Source organism: Ochotona princeps, chromosome 15 (genome assembly GCF_030435755.1).
Source record: "Ochotona princeps isolate mOchPri1 chromosome 15, mOchPri1.hap1, whole genome shotgun sequence".
Lineage (NCBI taxonomy): Eukaryota > Metazoa > Chordata > Mammalia > Lagomorpha > Ochotonidae > Ochotona > Ochotona princeps.
Window position 1 is genome coordinate 52,100,338 of NC_080846.1, and position 24,112 is coordinate 52,124,449.

Here is a 24,112-nt window from a genome sequence, read left to right on the forward strand (position 1 = left end):
CAGGCATCAGAAGTTTAAGGTCAAGGACTAGGAGCTGCACGGGGCTGCCTGGAGAAGCGGCTGGGGTTTGTCTTGAATAGGCATCAGAGGGCTGGCGTCAAGACTTTGGTAAGTCAATATTGTAGTTTGCCTGGAGAGATACTTTCTACCCGACACATGCCCCTCTGGTTGGTAAGGAGTCAGCTATATAAAAAAAAAAAAGCTTTCTTTTCAACAGCTTTTCTTGTTGAAAAGAAAGGCATCCTCTTCAGGGAAGCCCTAATTTACCAGCCCACTCCACGGGCTACCTGTCATTTGCTACGTAGATAACACAAAGGGGAAAAGACAAAGATTCCCAAGTCAGCCACCAAGGGAAGAGCCATGGATGTGGCACCTGTGTGGACAGCCTGGTCTCTGGCAGTGGTGGAGGTGGGGAGGGGCCTCTGGGAAGGACCATCCCGCCCCCCCTACACCAAACGCAGCGCAAACCCAGCGAGCAACCATGACATCTGGGCCTCAGCAAGGCACTTTGGCCGCACCTGAGATGAACCACAATGCTTTCCTTCCAGATTTCAAGCCTGGCCTTTGGAAAGAGGAGGATTCCCCAGGTACAATGATTTAAAGAACCTGAACTGGGGGTCCTGGGATGGGTTTCAGAGTGGGCATTAGAGAAGGTGGTCTATGAACTTTCCTCTGATTCTTAAAACTTTGCAACGGGGCCGAAGCACCGGGTTTGCTCAACCAGGACCTTGAAGAACAAGGCAGAAAACTTTACAGCAACTGTCCACCAGCTACCTCTCAACCCGCCTGATGGATTCCTTTTGCTCCCCTTCAGGTTTCTGTTGTTTCTGCTTGCTCATGCCTTCGGCTGTACCTTACCTTACCTTGGATTTTTACTTTAACAGCACCCACATAAGCTTTCACCGGGCTTCCTGTGTGGTTTGGATGCCTGTAAGCATGTGTAAGAGATTTCTCCTGGTGCTTACACACATGGGTAGGGCATGAGAGATTACTCGAATTTAGACCGCTAACTCCACACGCTTACGGTTTTGTGTATATTGTGTGGGACTATTTCACTGCGTAAGTCCCCTCTGAGATTAAATAACTCCATTAGATACAGTAACAGTGGAAGCATCATTCATTGCAAAACACCCCATCAGCAAACCATGCTCTGGAAGCCTAGATGTCCCAAGCGATGGAGCGATGGGCGAATGTGAAAATCACTGTAATTCCATGAGGGCAGGAAGCAAGGGATTTACAGAGCAAGAGAGACAGCTGGCTCTGTGTTTTTTTTCGTCTTCAGATTGGTACAACTCAGGTGACTGTTAAGCGCGTGCTTTTTCAGAAGCAGGGATGGAAGGCGGCTGGCCCGCATGCCTGGGCCAATGCCATCCAAGCTGTGCACAGAGCCCAGGGCCATTCCACAGGACTCTGCCTCCCAGAGGGGGGGAAACAGCATGCAGTCGCACACGGCCAGGTCAGCTATGGCCACGCCTGTTTCGAATGTGGTGGACCCAGGAGCAGAGGAGGAGGGGGAAGAAGGGGAGGCGTAGAGGCGGCATGGGCAGTCTCGGGCGGGAATCGGCTCACCTGGAATTACAGAGATAGTTTTCAAAGCTCGGAGAACCCTGAATGTTCTCAGCGCTGAGACATTGCCCAGGTCCACAAACTCTGTCACATATCTGCAGTGAGGGAGGTCACACGCAGACACCAATGACAAACACAGACACAGACACAGACGACCAGAAGAAAAACACAATGGAAACGAAACAAAACCACGAAAACAAAACCACAGCGAAAACAAAAAAGTACAATACGGTCACGTCAGGGCCCTAACCCAACACCTAACAGTAGCCCCGGGCTGTCTTACCTGGGATTACCGAAATAGTTTTCAAAGCCCTCAGTACCCTGAAAGTGCGCAGAGCTGAAACATTGCCTAGGTTTACAAACTCTGTTATATACCTGCAGAATCAAACCAAAGTTAACTTGTAATGGGACCACAGGGCGAGGCTCTCCTGATGGGGGGAAGAAAGGGTCGTCTTACACACAAGCTATGAGGTCACTTTCTTTTTTTTTTCTTATCTTGCAAAAGCCAAATTTCATAATGCAAACATTTAAGGAACATTTCTTTTTTTCTTCTTCTTCTTCGTCTTCCCTTTGTGTTGGGAAAGAGAATTCCAAATTATGGTTGGAAAGAACTGGTAGGACCAGGGCGTTCTGGGGTTTGGCCTCAGGCCAGCAATATGCTGATTCCAGATTAGAAAGACTTCACCAACAGTCCCTTATGCCTTTTGAGCAAAAATGAAGGCCAGGAGTATCAGGGAGCTTATATCTCCAAGTTTTGCATACGGTTTCTTAGAAGAGGGAGACAGTTTTCTGTGGCAGGAGCCCCAGAGAATACAGCACATTCAAGTGGTTTCCTAATTGACAATGCCAAATAAATAAATAATAAACCCAACCGTCTGCTTCTCTTACTTCTCCAAGAGCTGTGTGCAAACGCTGGCAGGCGTGTCTAAGGACAGCAGGTTAGCCTGTGACTCGCCAAAGCAAAAAAGGCTCAAGGAAGTCCAGCTTGTGGGAGAGGGGCGAGGCCTGTGGAGTGCTCGCTTTATCACCAGCTCCGTGCCTAGCGAGGACGCTTACATTTTAAAGGAGCCCGGGCGTGTACTCCTAGTGTTGGAGAGCTAGCAAATGCCTTTGTACCCCAGAAACACAAAGTTCCCATTTTTCAGATCTGCTGTGTACCAATCACTCGCGTTTCTCAGCTGGAAGACATCTTTTGAGCTGATGCGCAAACCCAAACACAGGCACACATATTTTCTCTTAAACACACCTTCACGCACGCGCACACACACAGACACACACACACAGACACACACACACCCCTATGCACCACCTGCAGCTCACCCCCAAGCTGCAAAATGCTTTCCCACCCTGGAGATAAAAATAAGCCAGCCTGCTCATGATTCCATCATCAGTTGAGTTTCCCAAAGTAAAACACTTGCATCGTCCCAACCGCCCAAGTCACCCAAAGTGACTGGCACAGCAGTGCGGGGGTGACACTTGTCCCCAGATGTGGATTGATGTTCTAGTCCATCACCCTTGTGCCAAGTGCCTGTTGGATACTTGGCTCATGTTTTGATTTTCAGATGTGTTCTGAGGTTGGCCTCACCCAGCCAGCGTCATAAAATTAACATGCAATTTTTAAGATAGCCAGGCTTTTTATTTTCAGCTGAAGGCTGATACCTAAAAAAAAAAAAAAATCAAGTCTTCATAGAGGCATCACCACCCCCACTGCCCCGTGACGGGTGTGCAGGCTTTGGCTGCTGCTCTAAGTAGGCACCCATGGTACTCACTCCCCATTTTCCCTGTGTGCAAACTCACACGCACACACCCCGTGGCACGACCACATGCACACAGCCCACTTGCAGAGCGGCAGCAGCAGAGGAAGCAGCGAACTTACGCCATCATGATGACGCTGAAGTCCAGCCAGTTCCACGGATCCCGTAAGAAGGTGAAGCCATCGATGCAGAAGCCTCTGGCGATGATCTTCACTAGTGACTCAAACGTGTAAATCCCTGTGAACGTGTACCTGTCGGAGACACGCGTGGGCATGAGGTGCAATCGGAACACCCTGGGGAGACTGAAGGCTGGCTGGAACTGTGGCTCCCGCTCACAGAGGTGGGCAGAGGACGCAACAGCTGCTGCAGGGAGGAGGTGGCGGGGGGCACAGGTGTGGGAGCAGATGTGCTGTGGGTGCAGGTGCCACCTGCTCTTAGCACACACACAACAGAAGATTTAGCCCCCAGGAAATCACTGCGCACTGCCGGGAGTTGGGGGTGGGCAGGGGCAGAGGCCCCGAGGGGTAAGAGTGTGTTCAGTCTTAGGGGAGGCAAAAAGCAAGAGAGTTGTGGGCAGTGTGAGTGGGTGGGCGCGCAGTGGGACCAAGGCTCCAGGAAGGGCAGGGGTGGTGGCAGGTGAGCAGCAACTTGCGGAGCAGGCTTCCGTTTCTGGGGGCCACTCCTAGGGCCACCTCTGAGCCCCACATGCATCCTAGTCCCCCCCTACCCCCCACTGTGTTATCAAGGGCAGCAGGGATGGACCACTTTCCCTTTGTGGCTAAAGCCCGTGGCAGAGCAACATTCAGTGATTTGAGATGCCTTGAAAACACATGAGCAGACAAAGCAAGCAAGCAAGCAAACTACTTACTCCACGTTCTTGGACCATTCGGGAGGGTTACTAAAAGTCATGAATACACAGTTGGTCAAAATAGTGCACATAATGATCATGCTAAACACTGTGGGGGGAAGAGTCAAGGCGGCAACTTGCAGAGAGCTCTGGCCTGGCCAGAGGGGACACCCCTGCTTCCCCTGGGACTCAGGAACCTGGGGCAGGTGGAGAAAGGCCAAGGGACAACAGGGAAGGCCACGTGTGCACCCCTCCTGATGACCAGGGGCCTGAGTGCAGGGGCGTCAGGGCAGCCTCTCCCCTTGGCTTCAGATCCCGCTCGCTGCCACTTCCCACCTGACCTGCGGAGGGAGCCACTGGTACCTCAACCTGTGCACTTGGGCCATCAGAAAACCTCCCACTCCAACAGCCTCCTGATTCCTCGTGTGAGAGGATAAATGAATCCTGGACCATCAGCACTCCTGTGTGGTTGCGCTAATGAGCTCACATCACGAATTACTAGCAAATCTGCGTGTAATTAGTGGTTTGCTCCCCTCCGCCCCTTCCGCTTCTAACAGAGCAGAATTGTCGCTGGGGGGGTGGGGGGGGAGGAGCAGGACTCCAGGCAACGTGCCACAGAGGAACTGGCTGTGCCAAGTCCGTCTGGTGGTGGTCTCGTGGACCCCTGAGAAGCAGGCAGCGTGACAAAGAGCTCACGCTTTCCTCGAGCGCCCAGCAGTGCTGCTGGACAGCACGGCGCTTTACTGCCATTTCCACTCCTTCTGGGATCCTTCTCAGCCTTCCCTGTGATGTCTGCTGAGAAAAAAACGAAACCCTTCTGGGGCTGCGGGAGTGACTCGGACGGTGCCGGCGCAACTGTTGCTCGTTCTCCCCGGCCAACGGCACTCATTGTCTTTACCCTACGCGTGGGGTTTTAGGAAGGGAATATCCTTCTTGCAGCTGGATTTGTCTTCAGCGACCCAGAACACGATCTTCAGAACCAGAAAGGTAAAAGCACTTGCATCTTCTGATCCAGCCGAAAGCAAAGAGGGCTACTCTGAACTACGGATTTCTTTACCTGCCCTGGACTTCGTAACTGCAGAATTTGGAAGCAGGTTGTGGAATCTTAGGTAAATGTGGCCAAAACTTACTAAATTAAGATACAGTGCTCTCTGAAGCACAGTACTGTTCAATACCAACTATTGGAGCTTAAAAGTTGCTATACAGGGCCCGGTGCCACAGCCTAGTGGCTAAAGTCCTCTCCTTGCATGCACTGGGATCCCATATGGGCACTGGTTCATGTCTTTGCTGCTCTACTTCCCATCCAGCTCTCTGCCTGTGGCCTGGGAAAACAGCAGAGAATGGCCCAAAGCTTTGGGACCCTGCACCCATGTGGGAGACCCAGAAGAAGCTCCTGGCTTCAGATTGGCTCAGCACCAACTGTTGCAGCTGCTTGGGGAGTGAGCCGATGGATGGAAGATCTTTCTCTTTGTTTCTCCTTCACTTTGTGGATATGACTTCCCAATAAAAGTAAATAAATAAAAAAAAAATTTAAGTTGCTATACGAAGTCGCTAAGGCCATCACATACCATTTTTGTATATCGTATGTACTTCTATTGATAAGATACAAAAGGCCGAACAGGAACAAATGAGTGAAGTTCTGTAACAGTAACAGAAAAGCTTCATGCTGGTCTGAACCTGGCCTCTACACTGCTTCGCTAAGGAGGCTCTTCCTTCTGGAGACGATCTTAGAACATTTTCAAGCCCACACCTCAAGGCATCCAAAAACTTTCAGGCAATTCCCTGAAGCATTCATTCCACTCCTAGGAGCTTGGGCAGTAGCTTTCTGCAGTTTCAATACTGCATCTTAATACGGGAACTAGCTGGACAGTCTGTCATGGCTAGAATCACTTAAAAAAAAAAGTTAACGACTTCAAGCAAAGGGTCCTTTCTTCTCATCCCTCATAATGATACCAGTAACATCCCACATTCCCACAACACATATTCCACGAGAAAAGAACTTGCTGAAGCTCCGCTTGGGGAATTTGGCAGGAGCTGGCTCTTAACACGTCTCACTGGTAGAACCACCAAGCCCACTACTTACAAAGCAAATAAACGAAACTCCGCCCACTGATCTGGGAGGCACGGACCTGCCACCATCACGCTACTCACTGCACATCTGCAGAAAAGGATATGAATGTATCAAAATTTTAATAGCTATTCTTCTTATCAGGTTAAAAGGGCTTAAAATGTACAAGGCAGGCGTGGCACTAAATCTGAAGAGAGTTTTTCCTCTGTTTAATACTACAAAGGTCTGTGGAGAAAGAAAAAGAGAGAAACCATTAAACATGGCCAGGAATCACCAGAAGAAACCACATCTTTTTTTTTTTTTTTTTTTTTTTTTTTTTTTAGGGAAGAAATAAACTCAAAAATACTTCACATTTTTACTGCCCAATCTGTTTTTTAAGGCAGGAAACTTAAGACAAGGCTGCTTCCCTGTCTCCCACCTCCCACCCATGTCCAGCTCCAGGTTATACAAACTAAGGGTTCCTGGTCTGAAAATCCAAACCCTGAGACGGTCCAGCATCTGAAGCTTTCTGCTATTCAGAAAGTGCTTGAATTCAGATCATTCTAGATTTCCGATTGGGGGTGCTAACCTGAAGAGTATTTCCCTTTTTCGTTTTTTTACATCTTATGATTATTATTATCATTTTATGATACAGTTCCATATTCCCTTATCCCCTCCCCAATTCCCTCCCCCCCACCTAGTTCCTCTATATCATTACTATAGTATAGTTCTTCATACACAGTCATATGTCCGTCCTTGTGGGCATGGACAATGGCAGAATCCAGAATCTTATTGTCAAGATATAGTAAACAGTTTCATTGTAAGTCCATCTTTGTCTGGAAGCAGAAATGCATACCACATTACATCCTCACATCTGGATGTTAGTCTCCATGTCACAGCGACTGTACATCCCCTCAAATGAAAAGTCATGATACAAAATCAACAATAGAAAGAAAAATAGAAATTTACAATGCCCTGAAGTTAAATGACATGTTATTAGATATGACAGTCTCCATTACACAGCTACTATACATCCCCTTAAATGAAGAGCCCCAAAACAAAATCAACATTGGGGAAAAAAAAGAAATTAACAACACCAAGAAGTTAAATAACAAAGTATTAAATGACTAACGTGTAGCTGAAGAAATGAAAATCAAGAACTTCTTGAAGAAAGTTATGCCACTGCATGATCTGCGAGCCACTGAATAATTTAATCAGAAGAAAGTATTTGAAGAGATGAAACCAACAGAAAACAACAAAACTCATGCGACACAGTTTCCGCTGATCTTTGAGTATTTCCCATATCTGAAAACTCTGAAGGTGGAAACATTTCTGGCCCCAAGCAGGTTGGATAAGAGACATTCAACCTGGTGTTAGGAGGAGCTGGCACCATCCTAGCGGTGTTATAGAAGAAACTTGGTGCTTTGAGAAACAAGTCCCCTGGATGCTACCTGAGTTATCCTTCTGGGCTCTGGACAAGACACAGGAGTTCACTAAGAGATGCTGACTGAGTATCTTGTTGCGTGTGTGTGTGCGCACGCGCGCGTGAACTTAATGGTTAACAGTAACGGGGCAATCCCGGCCGGCAGCTCATTGTCTTCATAGCGAAGGCAGACAACAAACAACACCATGGGGGAAGTCAATGACACGAAGGGTGAAATCCAGAAAGTGCTAAGGGTTACGGAGAGAATATGGAGACTGCTCCGGTGAGGGGCTGGCTGGGAGGACAGACATGGGCACAGTTCGAAATCTAGTTTTGAGCAGACTATCAGCAAGAGGGACGGTTCTTCACTCAGCCTTCCCAGCCTGGTGATTAAGACGCTCCACCCTCAGCCTCACCGAAAATCACCCAGTCACACATCCTGAGGGGATCTTCCCACGCAGCCGCACTAGTTCCTGTCCCCGGAAGAGGTCAGTGTGATGTTAAACTTCAGCCTTGGTTCACATGTTTTATCTTACTCAGAATGAATGTCATGCTCTGCAAATTGGGTTCAATTAATATTTTTTTTAAGCATCTATGACCAGTCTTGTGCCAAGAAAACTGTTCTTCCAGGGAAGACATACATGTGACCTGGTTTTTCGGATGCAGCGAAGGACAACTTTCGGAAAACAACAAGAGCGGAGAGGTAGCAGCAGGGAGAGACAGGAAATCACAGGGGAAGGTAGCTGCTATTTGGAAGACGGTTTAAAGGGATCAAGGGAGGGGCAGGTGCTGCACCACAGAGAGAGGAGCCACCATTTGCAATGCCAGCATCCCGTACCAGAGCGTGGGTTCAAGTCCTGGCTGCTCAGCTTCCAACCCAAACTTCCTACTAATGCATGGAACATGGCTCAAGTGCCTGCACTCCTACCCACCACATGTGAGACCTGGATTGAGTTCAGGGTTCTGGCCTGGCCCAGCCCAGGTTATTGCAATCATTTGGGAGAGTGAATCAGCAGATGGAAGATCTCTCTCTTCTGCCACTCGGCCTTTCAAATAAACATGTAAGTGGATCTTTTTTTTTTTTTAAAGGCAAAAAGGGGATACAGAGAACTCAGTTGGGCAGACAAAGCGGGATGAGACAGCAAGGATGCATTTAACTGCAGTTTGTTCTCAGGGAACTGGGCAGGAATTCCCCGCTGAAGGAGAACAAGGTGGGTAAGGGGTACAGGAGACTGTACTGCTGGATGTGCGTAAGGCTCCTGGTTTGTGCCTGCCCAAGGGGGCAGCCCACGGGTTGCCCTGTGGGAGGGACAGAGCCAATGGCCAAATGCCTGCCACTTTGAGTCACTTGTTACTGTTCCAACTCAGAGCCATGTATGTTCATAATCGTATTTCAAAGGCTCTTAAGATTAAGTTCCATCCCGCCAGCCAATAAGAACCTCTGCTGCCAGGTGTTTTGCATATCCTTCCAGAAAATTTCCATGTAAATATAAGCATATAGATAGATCCTTAAAAAGTCTCTTTCTCTTGCTTGCTTTTTTTCTCTCTCATGGGATTGTACTATAAATATTCTTTTGCACCTTGCATTAAAAAGATGAAATACCACAAAGAAAAGCCCAGAACCAGATGGCTCCACTGATGAATTCCATTAAATGTTAAAGGAAGAATTAATAGCTCCCCCCACCCCAAATAGAGAAGCAAAGGGAATATATTCCAATTTGTTCTGTAAGACCAGTACTACTTGGATACAAAACCAGGCACAGCATCAGTGGAAAACATTGATTCTCACACCCTTTATGAATGTGGGGACATCGAAGTGTTACCAAAAAATGCCAGCAAGTTGAATCCAGCGACATCTTAAAAGGACACTACACTGCGACCAAGAGGGACATCCCAGAAATGCAGAGGCAGGCCAGCCGTGAGGATCGGCTAACAGAACACAGCCGACTCCTAAAACAATGCAGGAGGACCACAAGCCCACCCTGCTGGATGCAGGGAAGCATCCGGTGAAACCAACGATTGTGCTGGCCCCCAAGCCCCTCCAGTCTCTCGTGTGCCACTCCGTGGGGAGGGGTTCGGGTGACCTAGTGGCTGGATTGCCTTGTGAAGGGAGAAAGGAGCCGCTGGAGGAACACTATGTTAAGACAGCCACCCAGCAATGGAAGGACTGGCTCAGGTCCTGGGGCCCACAACCCACCAGGCCAGGTCTTTCCAAGAGTACCCATCCGCCTAGGGAGGCATCTCCTCTTAGAAAGTCTGTGCCTGCAATGCCTGGCATACAGCAGGAGCTCAATAAGTGTTCATGGATCAGCTGGTGAAACAATGCTTGTACGAGGTCAAGCAGAGGAGGAGAGAGACACCAGGAAATGGGACTCTGCTTTGGCTGATGCGAAACTGGGCAACCAACACTGAGAATCAGCACAAGGCAGGGGGACCCTCCATCGTAGGAGGAGCTTCCCCAGGGCTTTAAGTGAAACAGACAACTGCGTTCTTCAGAGGCTGGGGGAGGGGGGCTGTGTGGTGGAAGCAGGGGTGGGGAAAGGTTAATCAATACGTGTGAGAGGCTACACGGAGGTAAGAGTCTGTTGATAATGACAAGGTACTATGTTTATATATATACCCTCACCTAAATACCACGCACATATGCATAAATATGCACAGTTTCTTCCATATCAGTTGAAATGGCTGTAAAAAACGACGCTGTTGTAAGTAGAAAGGTGCTCTCCAGGACACTTTGGTGTGTGACACAAAGCTTTCACAACCTGTGTAGCAAACACTGCACCTGCCTATTATTGTCCCTTCTAAATATCGACATCTTAGATCTTCATCAAGTATAAAACCAAGAGTCCTTTTCTCTGCCGAAAAGGAAAAAGTATATATCCAAGTCACACTAAAGCTCCTGAAATGAAAGAAGCCTTCACCCTTTAAATAGCAAGCTGCACTACGTTGTATCACTAAGTATCTTTACAGATAACTTGACAGGCAGTTTTTCATAAATGCATTTTTTTTTTTTGCATAATGCAAGTTAGAGCTTGGGCCTGCACAAATACTCAAAGCTCAGCAGCTGGCTGGTGTGGATGTGAGAAGAAGGGCAGCCGCAGGTGTCGGCAGGCTCCTCCGTGAGGGTGCGGGGAGGCACGCTGTGGGCTCCAGAACCCGAGCAGGCCCTGTGGCTGAGACTCAGCTAAGCCACCGTGGAGTATGAGTCCCTTTGGAAGCACTGTATCACATACAGGTGCGATGCAGACCCTTAAATGTCCTGCAAGTCTCACACGCCCAACTGCTGAACAATATACGAGCTATCCTGAGCGCATGGGCTGTGCACCAACAGATGGCAGAGCCGATCCGGCAACCTGGGAGACACACTGGGGCCTGGTGGCAGCCTGAGAGTCATCTGAGCAGCTCTGCTTAAAAAAAAAAATGCAAACTCGGGCCCAGCGGCGTGGCCTAGCGGCTAATTGCAAACTCACAAATCCCACCTCCATGAGTGGGCGGGGTGGGGAATGTGCTTGGGGTGGGGGGCGATTCTGATGGACCAGTCCGCAGGGGGAATCCAGGAATCTGAGCTTCCTGGGGCTGGGGATCACTGGATTACTCCTTTGGCCCTAGGCCAGTTGGGCTCTCCCACCCCTGTTCTAGCTGGCTTAGGGTCTGGTGAGCCTAGGTGGGCAACTAGGTCTCTCCCTGCTCACTGGCTTACTCAACTCCCACAGCACCTAGGATTAAGTACAAGCAAGCAGCACTTTGGAGCAGAGAGCCTGTTATCATTTATCCTTTTGCATTTTCATCTTGGTCAAACCCTCCTGAGTGAGTCCCGCTTCCCTGGTTGAAGTCTACGAGTGGGTCTAGTCCAGGGTCCTTGAGCTGCGCTCTCCCAACGACCCTGCAGTTGCACCAGCAGGGGGCAGCATGGAGCAGGCTGTGACACTCATGGGATGCCTTATGGTTTCTCCCAAATCTGTCCCTCTGTGGCTTTCACCCCTTTGTTCTTGGGTACATGACTGGTGATGGGCTGGCTTTTGTTTGGTTTTGAAGTATACAGATGAATGTTGAAGCTATCTGCATAGCTGATATGTCCCTGAAGTCACTGTTTAGATTGCTGGCACCAGTTCAGAAAGGGTCCTGCACAGGTCACTATGTGGAATCCCTGGCTCTGCCCACATTTGGGCAGAGATGTAAGGGCCTCCAGCCTCGGATTTGCAGGAGAACACTTCTTAAGTAACAGTCGCTCAGTGCCCATCATGACCAATAATTCGTTACCTAATCTGTCTTCAATTAGATATTCGTGAAGTCAATGAGCCAAGAGGGAAGCTGGAATTGGATTGTGGTTTGCTACCCGAGGGGACCCATGGGTTTAAAACAGCCGCCAAGGAACGTGTGTGAGCAGCAGGCTCAGTGAGGGTGGTACAATGGCCTCTGACGAGTTGGGCCATGCCGTATTCATGCACGGGGCAGGTCCTCAAGAGCTGGGCCTCTCCACCTCCTAGTGGGGGACTGGGGCTTAGAACACTGGGTACAGGAGCTCCAGTTGTACAAGGTGTCTTTGTGGGGGCTCCCAGCGAGGGCGGAAACCATGTGTGAGGGCATCAGGGTCCCACGGGTCAGATGCTCCTCCAGAAAGCACCTGCCACCCAGCACAGCCCTGGGCAGCTGCCACTGTCACCTGCAGGCAGCTGTAAGGAACACTTGGTGGCCCCGAAGCACAGACCACGTCCTAGGAGTCTCTATGGCTGTAACTGGAATTGGCGCTGACTTGGGGCCACCTTGGACCCCGCATGTTACTTGCTCTGATCTCTGGAACTCCTCCGTTCATCTTAAGCTGACTTTTGTAGCCTCTGAATCCTTGTCATCCAGAACCAATACAGAAACTTCTTTGAGGACTTGTATTGCCGGCATCCCATAGGGGCGCTGGTTCAAGTCCGAGCTGCTCCATCTCTGATCCAGCTCCCTGCTAATGCACCTGGGAGAGCAGCTATAGCTTAAGAGCTTGGGCCCTTGAACCCACGTGGGAGACCAGGATGGAGTTTCAGACTCCTGGCTTTGGCCTGATCAAGCCCTGGCCTTTGCAGCCATTTGGGGAGTGTATGCAAGATCTTTCTCTGCTTCTTCCGCTAACTCTGCCTTTCAAATATGTATTTATTTTAAAAATATCATTCTTCCACATGCATGGATCTCTTCTAAACTAGGTGGCAGGCCAGATGTCTGCTAATCATGAGTAATCCAGCACTCATTCCTCAGTAACCTAGTATACAGCTGGCAACAGATAAGTGTCCTTGCATAAGCCTCTTAACACAAGGAAACAACACCGACTCAGATCACAGTGTGGATCTGCCGACTGGGTCCCGTGAGTGGAGCCACAGTCCAGGTTGGGCCGACCCACGGGGTGTGGAACAGCTCCTTCAAAGACATAACCTGTGTCCTGCTGACACCCAGCTGCCCTTACACACAGTGAACCAGGGGTCAGCACCTGGTGCAGTGCTCAAGACTTTGCTTGGGACACCTGTGTCCTGTATCCCAACTCCAGTCCTGATGTTGGTTTCCTGCTGAAGCACCATTTGGGACACAGTGGTTGATGGCTCAAGTACTTCAGGTCCCTGCCAACACAGCTCTGGGGGACGTGGGGGAGACCCAGATGGAGTTCCTGGCTTCTGGTTTCAGCCTGATCCAGCCTCAACCTTTGTGGGCATTCAGGAAGTAAGCCAGCTACAGTTCCATCTCCGATTTTCAAACAAAATGAACTCTTAAAAATTAAACAAAAGAACGAACGAACTAAAGCAGGACATGGAAACACAGGTAAAATTCTCTTTCCAATGCTTCTACTTTTGCTTGAACTGTAGGGATATTCAGAATCTTCATCTCCATGGCAACTTTACCTGCTATGTCACAATAAGGAAAAAAAAATCCTTGAGGTTGGCGTTGTGGCCCAGTGTATTAAGTTACTTGTGACGCTGGCATTGTCTATGAACACCAGTTCATGACCCAGCTGCTCCACTCTCTCCCTGCTCCTCTTCTCTTCCTGCTACTGCACCTGGAAAAGCAGGAGAGGATGGCCCAAGTACTTCAGCTCCTGCCACCACCGTGGGAGATCTGGAAGAAGTTCCTGGCTTCTGGCCCGGCCCTGGACCTGGTGGCCATGTGGGAAGCAAACCAGGGGATGGAGCATCTCTTTCTCTAACTTTCTTTCTTTATCTCGATAACTTTACTTTTCAAATACATTTTTAGTCACTAATCATTTTACCTATGAGCCTTTCAGATCAACATTCAAACTCTAGAGGGTACCCTAGTACGCTGCTCTCTTGGGTATGTGTCTCACAGCACCCCAAGTCCTGTGTCAGGACTATCTCACAGATGATGAAACTGAACCACAGGGGTTAAGTCACTTGCCCAAGACCACACAGCCATTCAACAGGGGTAGTCAGACCTGGGCCATGGCAGGCTGAGCCCAGGCCCTACGCTCGTAATTATTACTCCACGTTGTGAGTGCTCCGCCTGGGCTGTGGCCACACAGCTGGTGAACAAGGGGCTGCAGCTATCCCAAGGGTGCGGCTCTCCAGGCTTCCAGTGGCACGGTTTGGCCACTAGGTCCGACCCTGTGGCCCATGAAGGGCTTTGATCCACCTAATCCCTTGAACTCCCAATAGAGTGCCCTGGAGATCCCAGTCACTGTGTATGGTCCGTTCTCTAAGCTTGCGTGCCTGTCTGTTGGCGGTGTTAGCTTTCCAAGTGTTTCTGCCTGCCCACTTTCACTGGATGTGCCCTTGGGACCTCATGCCCTCCAGCCCACACTGGACACAGCTGACACCCTTCCTGCCCACATCCTGGCAGCACGAAGCCACACCTGGCAGAACAGCAACACGGCGCAAGGCGCACCTGCTTCATTAAGCCAGCAAGAGGCTGCTCTCCAAGGCGGAGCAGGTCTGACCCTCCCCCAGGACCATCTGTGTTTGACCCACTTCCCCTCTAGCTAGCCTCTTAAGGTGTTAAGACTGCAGCTGCTCTCGGACGGAGCAAAATACAGGCCTGTTATGCAATCTGTGCTAACTCCCTGATTCACTGAACTTATATTCTCTCTCTCTCCCTCTCTCTTAGCACAGAGGCTTGGAGGTCAGAGAGGTCTAGATTTAAAACTGTGATCTCAGGTGATTTCTTAAGGTTCAAAGGCTCAGTCCCTTATTGTTAAAGGAGGGACAATGACTGATGGCACCCACCCCACCGAGTGTGGCTGTCCCAGAGCATGGACCCAGTAAACACCGGGGCTGCTGTCACACCCAGCTGCCACTCCTGAGCTTTGGCTCCAAACAGGAGATGGCCATTAAAAGACTTTTATGGGGCTTACATGCACATTAACTGGGATCTACCCACTTGGCACAAGCCAGCAAGATGATGGTGTGCCAGCTTGAGGCACCTGTAAGGATACGTGGGTCCTTTGGCACTCTGCAGGGGAGAGAAGATCAGTGGGCACACGCTGGGAGGTGACCTGCCTCTCGTGTTCTCTCCCACTCGCTACCTTGGACATTCACTGCATTCCAGACCTCTCCTTCCATCTGCACCATTCCTCATCCCTGAAGAGAATTCCCCCTCTTCTCCGATGGGAGTTGTTGTTGAAACCATACTTTAATAAACACTCTAAAAATGCGTTTATTCAGAAGGCAGAGACAGGAGTCTTCCATTTGGTGGGTACACCTCCCACATGCCTGCAACAGCTCGGGCTCAGCTAGTCCAAAGCCAGACATCTGGAACTCAGTCAGACCTCCCCTATGGATGGCAGAGAGCACCACTTGCTGCCTTCCAGCGTGCACTGAAGCAGCGGAGCCAGGACTTGAACCGAGGCCCTCCCACATGGAATGCAAGTGTCCCAGGTAGCATCCCAACTGCTGTGCTGAACGCCCACCCCCGTATTTCAACACACTAAGCACTAAGAACCAGCTCAAATATCATCTCCTCTCTGGGAAAGTCCCATTCTACTCTGCCAAGCAGGTTTATGCTTCCTTCCTGTGTGTCCTCACAACATTTGTGCCCGCTCGCTGTCTGTTTTGATCCATCAGTATTTCTCACTGAGCTCTGACATCAGTGAAGGAGGGAGCTACCTTCTGTCTCGGCTTAGCAAGCAGGATAACATGACACCCGCCCGGGGCAGGCAGGCAGTTCATAACTGCTTGTTAAATGTATTCATGTGTCTCTCACGCGTGAATGATCCAGTTTGGAGTGGGCGCTGTGGTGCTGCAGGTTAAGCCACTACTCGGGACACCCACATCCCTTGACCTGCTAATGTGCACCCTAAGAAACAGCAGAGGACGGTCCAGGTGCCTGGGTCCCTGCCACCCACAGGGGAGAGCTGGAAGGAGTTTCCGGACCCTTGACCTTGGGCTGGTTCAGCCCCAACTGTTGTGGGAATTTAGGGAATGAACCAATGGATGGAAGATCTCTCTATGCCTCTCCTTTCATCTCTGCTACTCCACCTTTCAAGTAATGTTTAGAAAAAAAAAAATTGTTTTAATGTTACAACTAAGGGCCCAGCGCAGTGGCCTAGCAGCTTAAGTCCTTGCCTTGAACGCACTTGGATCCCATACGGGTGCTGGTTCTAATCCTGGCAGTTCCACTTCCCATCCAACTCCCTGCTTGTGGCCTGGGAAAGCAGTCGAGGACAGACCAAAGCCTTGGGACCCTGCACCCGCGTGGGAGACCTGGAGGAGGTTCCTGGCTCCTGGCTTTGGGTCGGGACAGCACTGGCCATTGTGGCTCACTTGGGAAGTGAATCATCGGATGGAAGATCTTCCTCTGTCTCTCCTCCTCTCTGTATATCTGACTTTCCAATAAAAATAAAATAAATCTTTTTTAAAAAAATGATACAGCTGAAATCAACTAACCTGTCTGCTCTGAGCCCAAGTGAAACCATGTGGTCAAGCCCTTGTTTGGCTACCCACTGAAACTCGTAATTTGCGTGTTAAGTCTCCTTGCCTTTTCTAGGCCACTTTGAATCATACCATCTGAGCATACCATGTAACACAAAAGAACTAAAAGAACTCTCTGTACGGCAGTGCAAAATGAGTGAAGACTCTCTACAAATGTTAGTAGAAAACATCGCCTTTCCGCAGTATCTTTCTTAGGGGAGCCGAAAAAGTTCATGGAAACGCGGCTTTAAAAGAAGCTTATGTTGGGGCACAGATTGGAAATCTAGGCCTGGTCTTCCCATAAATCACATTTCCCCACAAACTCTTTGGAGGACCTTTTGTACTCTAGAGAGTGGTGACCGTGGACACTGAATGCACACATCCCTGGAAAGAGAACCTGACTCTATCACATCCTTGTTGAGGGCATGCAAGCAAGTCACTGTTTTTTTGAGCCAATTTTCTCTTCCTTGTAAAAATGTTTATCGCTCTGTTGATATGCCCCTAATACTAGTGATCCTTGGGGACGGGAGCAAACTGGGGAGCTGGTAATGATATCCAGGATTTTTTTTTTTTTTTGGTGCGAGGGTAGCATCAGTAAGATGGCAGATGATGGAAGATAAGCTGCTCTGAGGGGCAGAAAATGAGTTCCAGCTGGTATCCGAGAAATCCAGGTAGAGCTGCCTGGTGGTGCAGGTGTTGAATATTTAAGGAACCTGGAGACAGAGCCAGGAGTCCAGCTCCTAAGACAGGATGAGATCAGCCAGGGAGAGTGTGCCAAATGGGAGGGACCCGGGCCAAGGGCTGAATGCAGGGGAGGCCAGCTCCGCTGACAGGAAAGGTGCAGAAACTGAACGAGAAAGAAATCTGCCCAAGAGGAAAAGCAAATTAGGCCAAGAGGTAAAGAGCTGCAAGAACCAGGGAGCAGTAGAGACAGGAGACATTAGAGAACGGGGAGGATTAGAGACCGAAAACCTCGCCAACAGCTTCCACTTGGCCACCTGCACTCTGTCTGCCCAGGAAGATGCCATGAAGGGAGGATGCAGACATACGGCGATGGGCGGCGACAAGCAGGTGTAGAGCAAGAATGCCTGTCACCCATCCCCTGGACCCGGAGCCATCCTGACTTTGCAGCTGTCATGCTGCATCATCAGGAGACAAAGAGTCAGTTTGTGCCTGGGACCAGGGTTGGCAGGAACTGTCAAATGCAACAGGGGTGATCCTGACCTTGACACTGTCTAGAAGGAACCACAGATGAGCATCTCGTGAACTTGCAAACACTCGTAAGAGAAGTGTTGCTCTGTGTGGTGACGTTACAGTTTCACTCTGTCACTAAGGATGGCTGATCACCGTCAGAAGATGGTCAGTGTCACTGCCCTCCCGAGGCACGCCCCAACATGCATGCGTGTGTTATAGAAGAACGCCCTTAACGGGTCAGCTTTCACTGCAGTAAGATTTTCTGACCCACACCTGGAGAAGCCAAGAGGCCAGCTGCGGAACTTACTAATTGGTGCACCTGGCTGGCAGAGGTGACAAGCTGGGAACACAGATGCGCGCTGCCTCTTGTACACACAGCTTGGCTAGCAGCTCGGCAGTCACCACCAAGGACTGAAGGCCTGAGGCACCTGCAGGCGCCCCTGCGACCCACAGTGGAGCTGAAGCGTGTCAGGCCTCTGCCCGCGTGAACATCGAAGAATGGCAAAGGGCCGCTCTCGACACAGTGACAACGTTGGCTTTTTCACTTCTCAAAGGCTTTGCTTTATGGATTTTGCTTGAGATTAGGGTCTGATACGTGCTCAAGGCCCAGTGAAGACACAGCATTTACATTCCACTGGAATCTCCAAGTTCAGTTTCTGGACCAACTTGGTGCACCCCAAACCTCTTGCTGGCCCGTGTTCTCTCTCTCTGTACTGATTTCCTCTCTTGGTGGGAGTTCTCTGTCTCCTCAAAAAGAACTAAATCCCCAGAGTCTATACGGCTTGCCTGTTTTGTCTCAAGGGCATGGAACGCATCCTGGGTACATAGAAAACACTCAGTGACAGTTGAATAAACTATCAAATGATGGAGTAGTCAAGTCCTTCCTAATCCCACACAACCCATCCCCAAACCCTGCTGACTTATCTCTAAAGTTCCGAGATTCCTCCGCTCCCCTCAACTCCTCCTGCTTGCACTGCTCTCATTCAGACCCTCATGACTTCACAACTGGACTCCTGGTCCCAGTCCCGCTTCCCTCCAGGTCACTCAGTGCATCCTGGTCCCTTTTACCTCCCTATGCGGCAGCTACAACCACATGTCCTTTCTACCCTCACTCCCACCCTGCTGAGTGCAGCTGTGCTGGCCTGCCCCGACGTGGCTCCAGTGCTGGCCTGCTTAGCCTCATCTTTCTCTCTCTGCTCCTCAGTGAGCTGCTGGCTCACTTGCAAAGCCAAGAAGACCTGATTTTCGCTTCCATGGTCTATGCCTGCTTCTCCACATGTCCATTTCTGTTGTCCTCTCTGCCTCGAGTATACACTCTACCTCCTTTCTACAACCCGAGGCTTTGGGCAGGTGTTTGACCCGGGGGCGGGGGAAGAGTCTGTCTCTCCTACTGGAGTGCCTGGGCTCTGCTACTGATGCCAGTCTCCTGGCACAGCTGGGGGAAGGAGGAAGAGCAGTGATGGCTCAGGTGACTGGGTTCTGATACCCACATGGGAAACCTGGGGCAAGCTGCTGGATACTCGATTCAGCCCTGCTGGCCATTGTGGGCAGCTGGGGGAGTGAAGCAGCAAATGGGAGTTCTTGGTCTTTCTTTCTCTAATAAAAATAAATAAAACCCAAGGCCTAATTCAAAACACTAACCTTACCACAAAACCATCCCGGCAGCCCCTGGTCAAAAGTGACACCACATTGTATGTCACCGTGCCATAAGCCCCATTTTATTAGCCTTTATTTCCCTCAAGAGAACGGTGCGTCTCACACGTGTGGGAAGTGCCCAGGGCCTGTCGGTCAAGTAAAGGAGTTGCGTTTTCGGAGGCAACCTACTCACTTCCGCTTGACTCCTTTCCTTTACCGTGAATGGAAGCGGGAGGGGGACCAAGCAACGGGCAGTGAGTGTAATGAAAGTGGACTTGAAAGGGCTTAGAAGGGTCTTTGTTCTGTACATACTCGTGACTAATCAATCAGAAGTGACTCAGGCCCTGTGGAGTGGCTGTTCCCCGATGACCTATCCCACGCCCTCGCAGAGCCTAAGGCTCCCTGAGCAACCCCGTGGTGTTCCTCTGAAAGAACCTCCTTTAGGGAATCTCGCCCCGACCCTCCTGCTCAGCTCCTAAACAAAACCAGTGCTTCAGGGAAGAAAGAAACATACTGATCATTAGTCTTATTTTTTTCCCTTTGAGGACTCATTTTGGAAAATGAGGAGTTTTTTTTTTTTTTTCCCCAATTAGGGAAAAGAATCCTGATGTCATCACCCACAACTCTTAGACAAGTGCATGATATTTTCGTATGCATTATCTCATGAGATTCATTCGTGCAAACACTGAACGCTTATACTATAGGGCAGGCACCACTGCAAGTGGTGAGGGCATGAGAAGTGCAACAGGAAACAAATATAAAAGATACGGGGTGGCAAGTGCCAAGGTGGAACAAGCAGCTGGGTGGCACAACAGACCCGGAGGGAACTTAACCAACATCCCGAGAGAAAGGTGTGTCACTACCTTAACTTTCTATGGAAACCGAGACCCTTGTGAGTCGGTCCAGGCCATGTCCAAGGTCACTTGGAATTGGATGAGGATCCAATCAGAAGACGTTAAGGAAAGCAGGATCTAGCTCAGGATGGCTGAGTCACATTTCCTGCCTGCCAGACTCAGCGAGGAGACAAAACCCTGCGCCTGCACACCCTTAATCAATCCATCCCCCCTGAAAATGGCCCACATCGTCAAGGACTCTCAGAGTCGTCAGCAAATAAAGCAACTGCAACATCCTTTTGTCTTCTTATGTGGTTGAGTAGCGGGAAAAAAGACCCTCTTTTTAACAACAAAATTAATGACTGTTTTAAAACACTGAGTTTTTACAGCAACTAGGTCTGTCATGGAAGAGAAGCAATGCCCAACGCCGGTTCTAATCCCGGCAGCTCCACTTCCCATCCAGCTCCCTCCCTGCTTCTGGCCTGGGAAAGCGGTTGGGAAGGCTCAAAGCATTGGGACCCTGCACCCGCGTGGGAGACCCGGAGGAGGTTCCTGGTTCCCGGCTTCGGATCGCAGCACCGGCCGTTGCGGTCACTTGGGGAGTGAATCATCAGATGGAAGATCTTCCTCTCTGTCTCTCCTCTCTGTATATCTGACTTTTTAATTAAAATAAATAAATCTTAAAAAAAAATGCAATGCCTGAGTCATGAGCAACACCTCAAGTCACATGGAATGAACACATATCCTGCTCTAGTCGCCCTTCTCTGCTCTGTGCCTGCTGCATGTCCATGACATGGATTCGAGAAGAATTTTCTGCCTGGAGTTCCTGGGAATATGTGTATGTGTGCAACACTGAAGAGTTCTTTGCTTGAGGAAGCTGGCGGAACTCATGTGAGTGTGGTCAGGAGAGAGCTGTAAACACTGAGTTAAACATGAAAGCGGCTTCCTACCCAAGACAGGGCTAAAGGGCTTAATGGACCGGCATGATTCTGAAGCAACAACTGGTGCTGCTGGAGGACAAACAACTGAGGCTGTGGGGAGGAAGTGGGCTCTGCAATGGGCCCAGACGAATCGGTGGGACGTGAAAAGATGATGCGAAACAACACAACATTCAGTATTGTGTGCCAGCACTTGGTTGGAAGGGGAAGCGGGTGGGAAACACTATGCTGAGAAAGACACAAATGCAGGTTTCGCTCTGTTGAGCGTGGCCTGCTGGCTTGGGACAAATAAGAGGCAAAGTGTGGAACAGGTGCTCTGGGGGGGGGGGGGGCGGGAGGCGGAAGGATGCTCCTTTAACAAGGAACAAAAGGTGGAGAGGTAAAGCTCAGAGCCGCAGCAGGTCACAGGTGCAGCTGACTGAAGGAGCAGGCCTGTTGAGCCCAGAGCTGGGACAGGTTTAGGCTGCCAGAGGGCTCAGAGCAACTGTGCAGGAAGCTGTCGTACTGGCTTTCACACAAAGTCCATCCTCTTTCCAGGAGCACTGGTACCACCTCCCAGGGACCCCCTAACAGGGGTTCCTAACAACTTCAATGAAGATGGAGTTTCCTGTTCTATTTGCCCACTCAGCTTCAGAAGGACCAAGCAACTGAGACTGACTGCCCAGTGAACACAATATGTGTCACAAGTGGAGGGGCAGGAGACAAGAGTTCTATCCCCGGATTCACCACAACAGTGCCGCTGACTTCTGGCAAGCTTCATGACACCTTGTCAAATCTGCACAAAGAGGAGGACGCGAATCAAATGGCAGCTTTTTAGGATTCTAACGGGGCCCACTTGTCAGGATAAACACACTCAGAGTTGGAGGTGAAATAAACTATGTGAAGCCATACAACGTTGTTTCTTTCTTTCTTTCTTTCTTTGGCAACAGGTATGCGTCCTATTCAAAGGCACACCAACTAGTGCTGTAAACTGCATTTTGAGCTGTAACACTCTCTTCTAGCAGTCAATACTCACGAAGTGAGAAGCACCGGGATATGAAGGAGCAGTTCTAAGAAACGGGAGGGACGGGGCAGGCCTCTTCCCACAGCTGCCTCTGTAAGACAGCTTTTAGGAGTGTCTTGGGTCGTTTACAATTCTGCATGCGCTTAAGAAGCACTGGAGAACACTTTACGTAGCAAAGATAGAGACTCTTGGAACAACTGAGACGACGAAATCCTTAACTGGGTTGACTAGAAGGAGCGAGGGAGGGGAGCGATGGATTGAGAACTGACACTGAGAAAATGACAGATTCCGCAGCAGAAAAGAGGGAAAGCAGGTCATAGCATTAAAGTGTCAATAGGCCAAGGAAATGGTAGGTGGGAGGTAAAAAGCAAGGGGTTTGGGAGGGTGCTAAACACACAGGGTGGGCCTGAGAAGCCTGCGGAGTGCTACCAGCCACGCACGCAGAGATGACAGGCGCAGGTGAGGCAGGTGTGGAAGGGCAGCTCGTTCCAGAAAACCTCTGAGTTTTTAAATCAGGGAATCCACCCATGTTAAAGAGGACCTGTTCATTAAATGCAAGTGTCTCTGGCAAAGGAGCCAGCCAGAGAAAGGAGGAATGAGAATAAAGTGGTAGCAGGCAGAGGGAGCGATGGGAGGTCTGGGACACTCAGACAGGACAATCCACAGGGCTTGCCCGCGGGGTCGCTGAGGCCTGGGACAGCTAAGCCAGCAGCTGTGACACACAACCTTAGGGGCTGCGTCACAACCTTGGCAGAGTGAAGCACTGGCCAAGGGTTATTTAAGGCAGCCCTGGAAAAACAGACAGGAGCATCCCCTTAAAGTGAATTCTAGCTGTACAGCTTGTTGGTTTGTAGGTTGATTCCCAGTGTGCGTCCTTGTAGCAGAGGCCTTGCCTCTTCAGCTGGTAAGGCCTACTTAGTAAGAAGTGCTAGCAATGCCAGCGAAGGTGTGAGAACCCACTGGAGCAAACATATTATTTTTGATTGAAAAAAGTGCCCTCACTCCAAAGGACAGTTAGTGCTTGCCAGGGTCAGCAGTGTGCCGTCTCAGCCTGGTGTCCACTTGCTGTGCCATAATCAGGAAGCTGTGCACTGACATCTTACAAACACTTCTGCCTGGAGGTATATTAAATCTTTCAAAAACAAGGCCCATGGGGGCTAGCAAAGTGGCCTGAAAAGCTAATCCTCTGCCTGCAGTGCAGGCAATCCATATGGGCACCAGTTCTAATCCCTGCTGTTTCATCTCTGATCCAGCACCTTTTTTACAGCCTGGGAAAGCAGTGGAGGATGGCTTAAGTCCCTGGGCCCCTGCACCCATGTAGAAACTCCAGAAGAAGCTTCTGGCTCCTGATCGGCTCAGCTTTGGCCACTGCTGCCATGAGGGGAGTAAACCAACAAATGGAAGATTTCTTTCTCTGTCTCTTCTGTCTGTAAAATTCTGCCTTTCGAATAAAAACAAATCAATCCTTAAAAAAAGAAACAGCAAGGGTTACAAACACAACTAAGAGGTGAGCCTGCGCAGGAACAACCCCCCTTGCAGTAGGGCTAACAGACATCCTGACAAACTGGCTCCTCATGGAGCTCAGGCCATCCAAGGAACGACGTTGACAACTTTGGGAGTCCTCATTCCAGGCCAGGTTGTTGACAACTGCTGGGGGCCATGGGGAGACCAGAAAGAGGTGGGGCCCAGAAAGCAGCAGGGAGCGGGGGCACAGCCACAAAGGGAAACTGGGCTTTACCAGTGAACAGCTCTGACGATTTCTGTATCTTAAGAAGATGGAAGTTCATGGGCATTTGCATTGAAAAAAGAATAACGCCCCAAGGAATAAAGGGACTTGCTAAAAGTCACAAGTTTCTTCAGAGTTGTTTTTCTTTAGACTAAAAAGGAAAAATGGAAAACAACAAACCTGGAGAATTATGAACCAAAAGTTCTTACTGTATCTACTGTACTCTATGTAGGTCATGACATGTTTTGTTACTTA

At 49.8% G+C, this 24,112-nt stretch overlaps 1 protein-coding gene across 1 annotated transcript in view; it reads right to left on the reverse strand.

Moving 5' to 3' along the window:
- SCN8A (sodium voltage-gated channel alpha subunit 8) overlaps positions 1 to 24,112 on the reverse strand; it is a 192,335-nt gene that overhangs the window by 85,653 nt on the left and 82,570 nt on the right. The window contains exons 3-6 of the mRNA XM_058673528.1: positions 6,342 to 6,460; positions 4,189 to 4,278; positions 3,443 to 3,571; positions 1,570 to 1,661 (exon numbers count right to left, since the gene is read on the reverse strand). Of these exons, the coding sequence (XP_058529511.1) occupies positions 1,570 to 1,661; positions 3,443 to 3,571; positions 4,189 to 4,278; positions 6,342 to 6,460 (430 nt within the window). The remainder of the gene's footprint in view (positions 1 to 1,569; positions 1,662 to 3,442; positions 3,572 to 4,188; positions 4,279 to 6,341; positions 6,461 to 24,112) is intronic.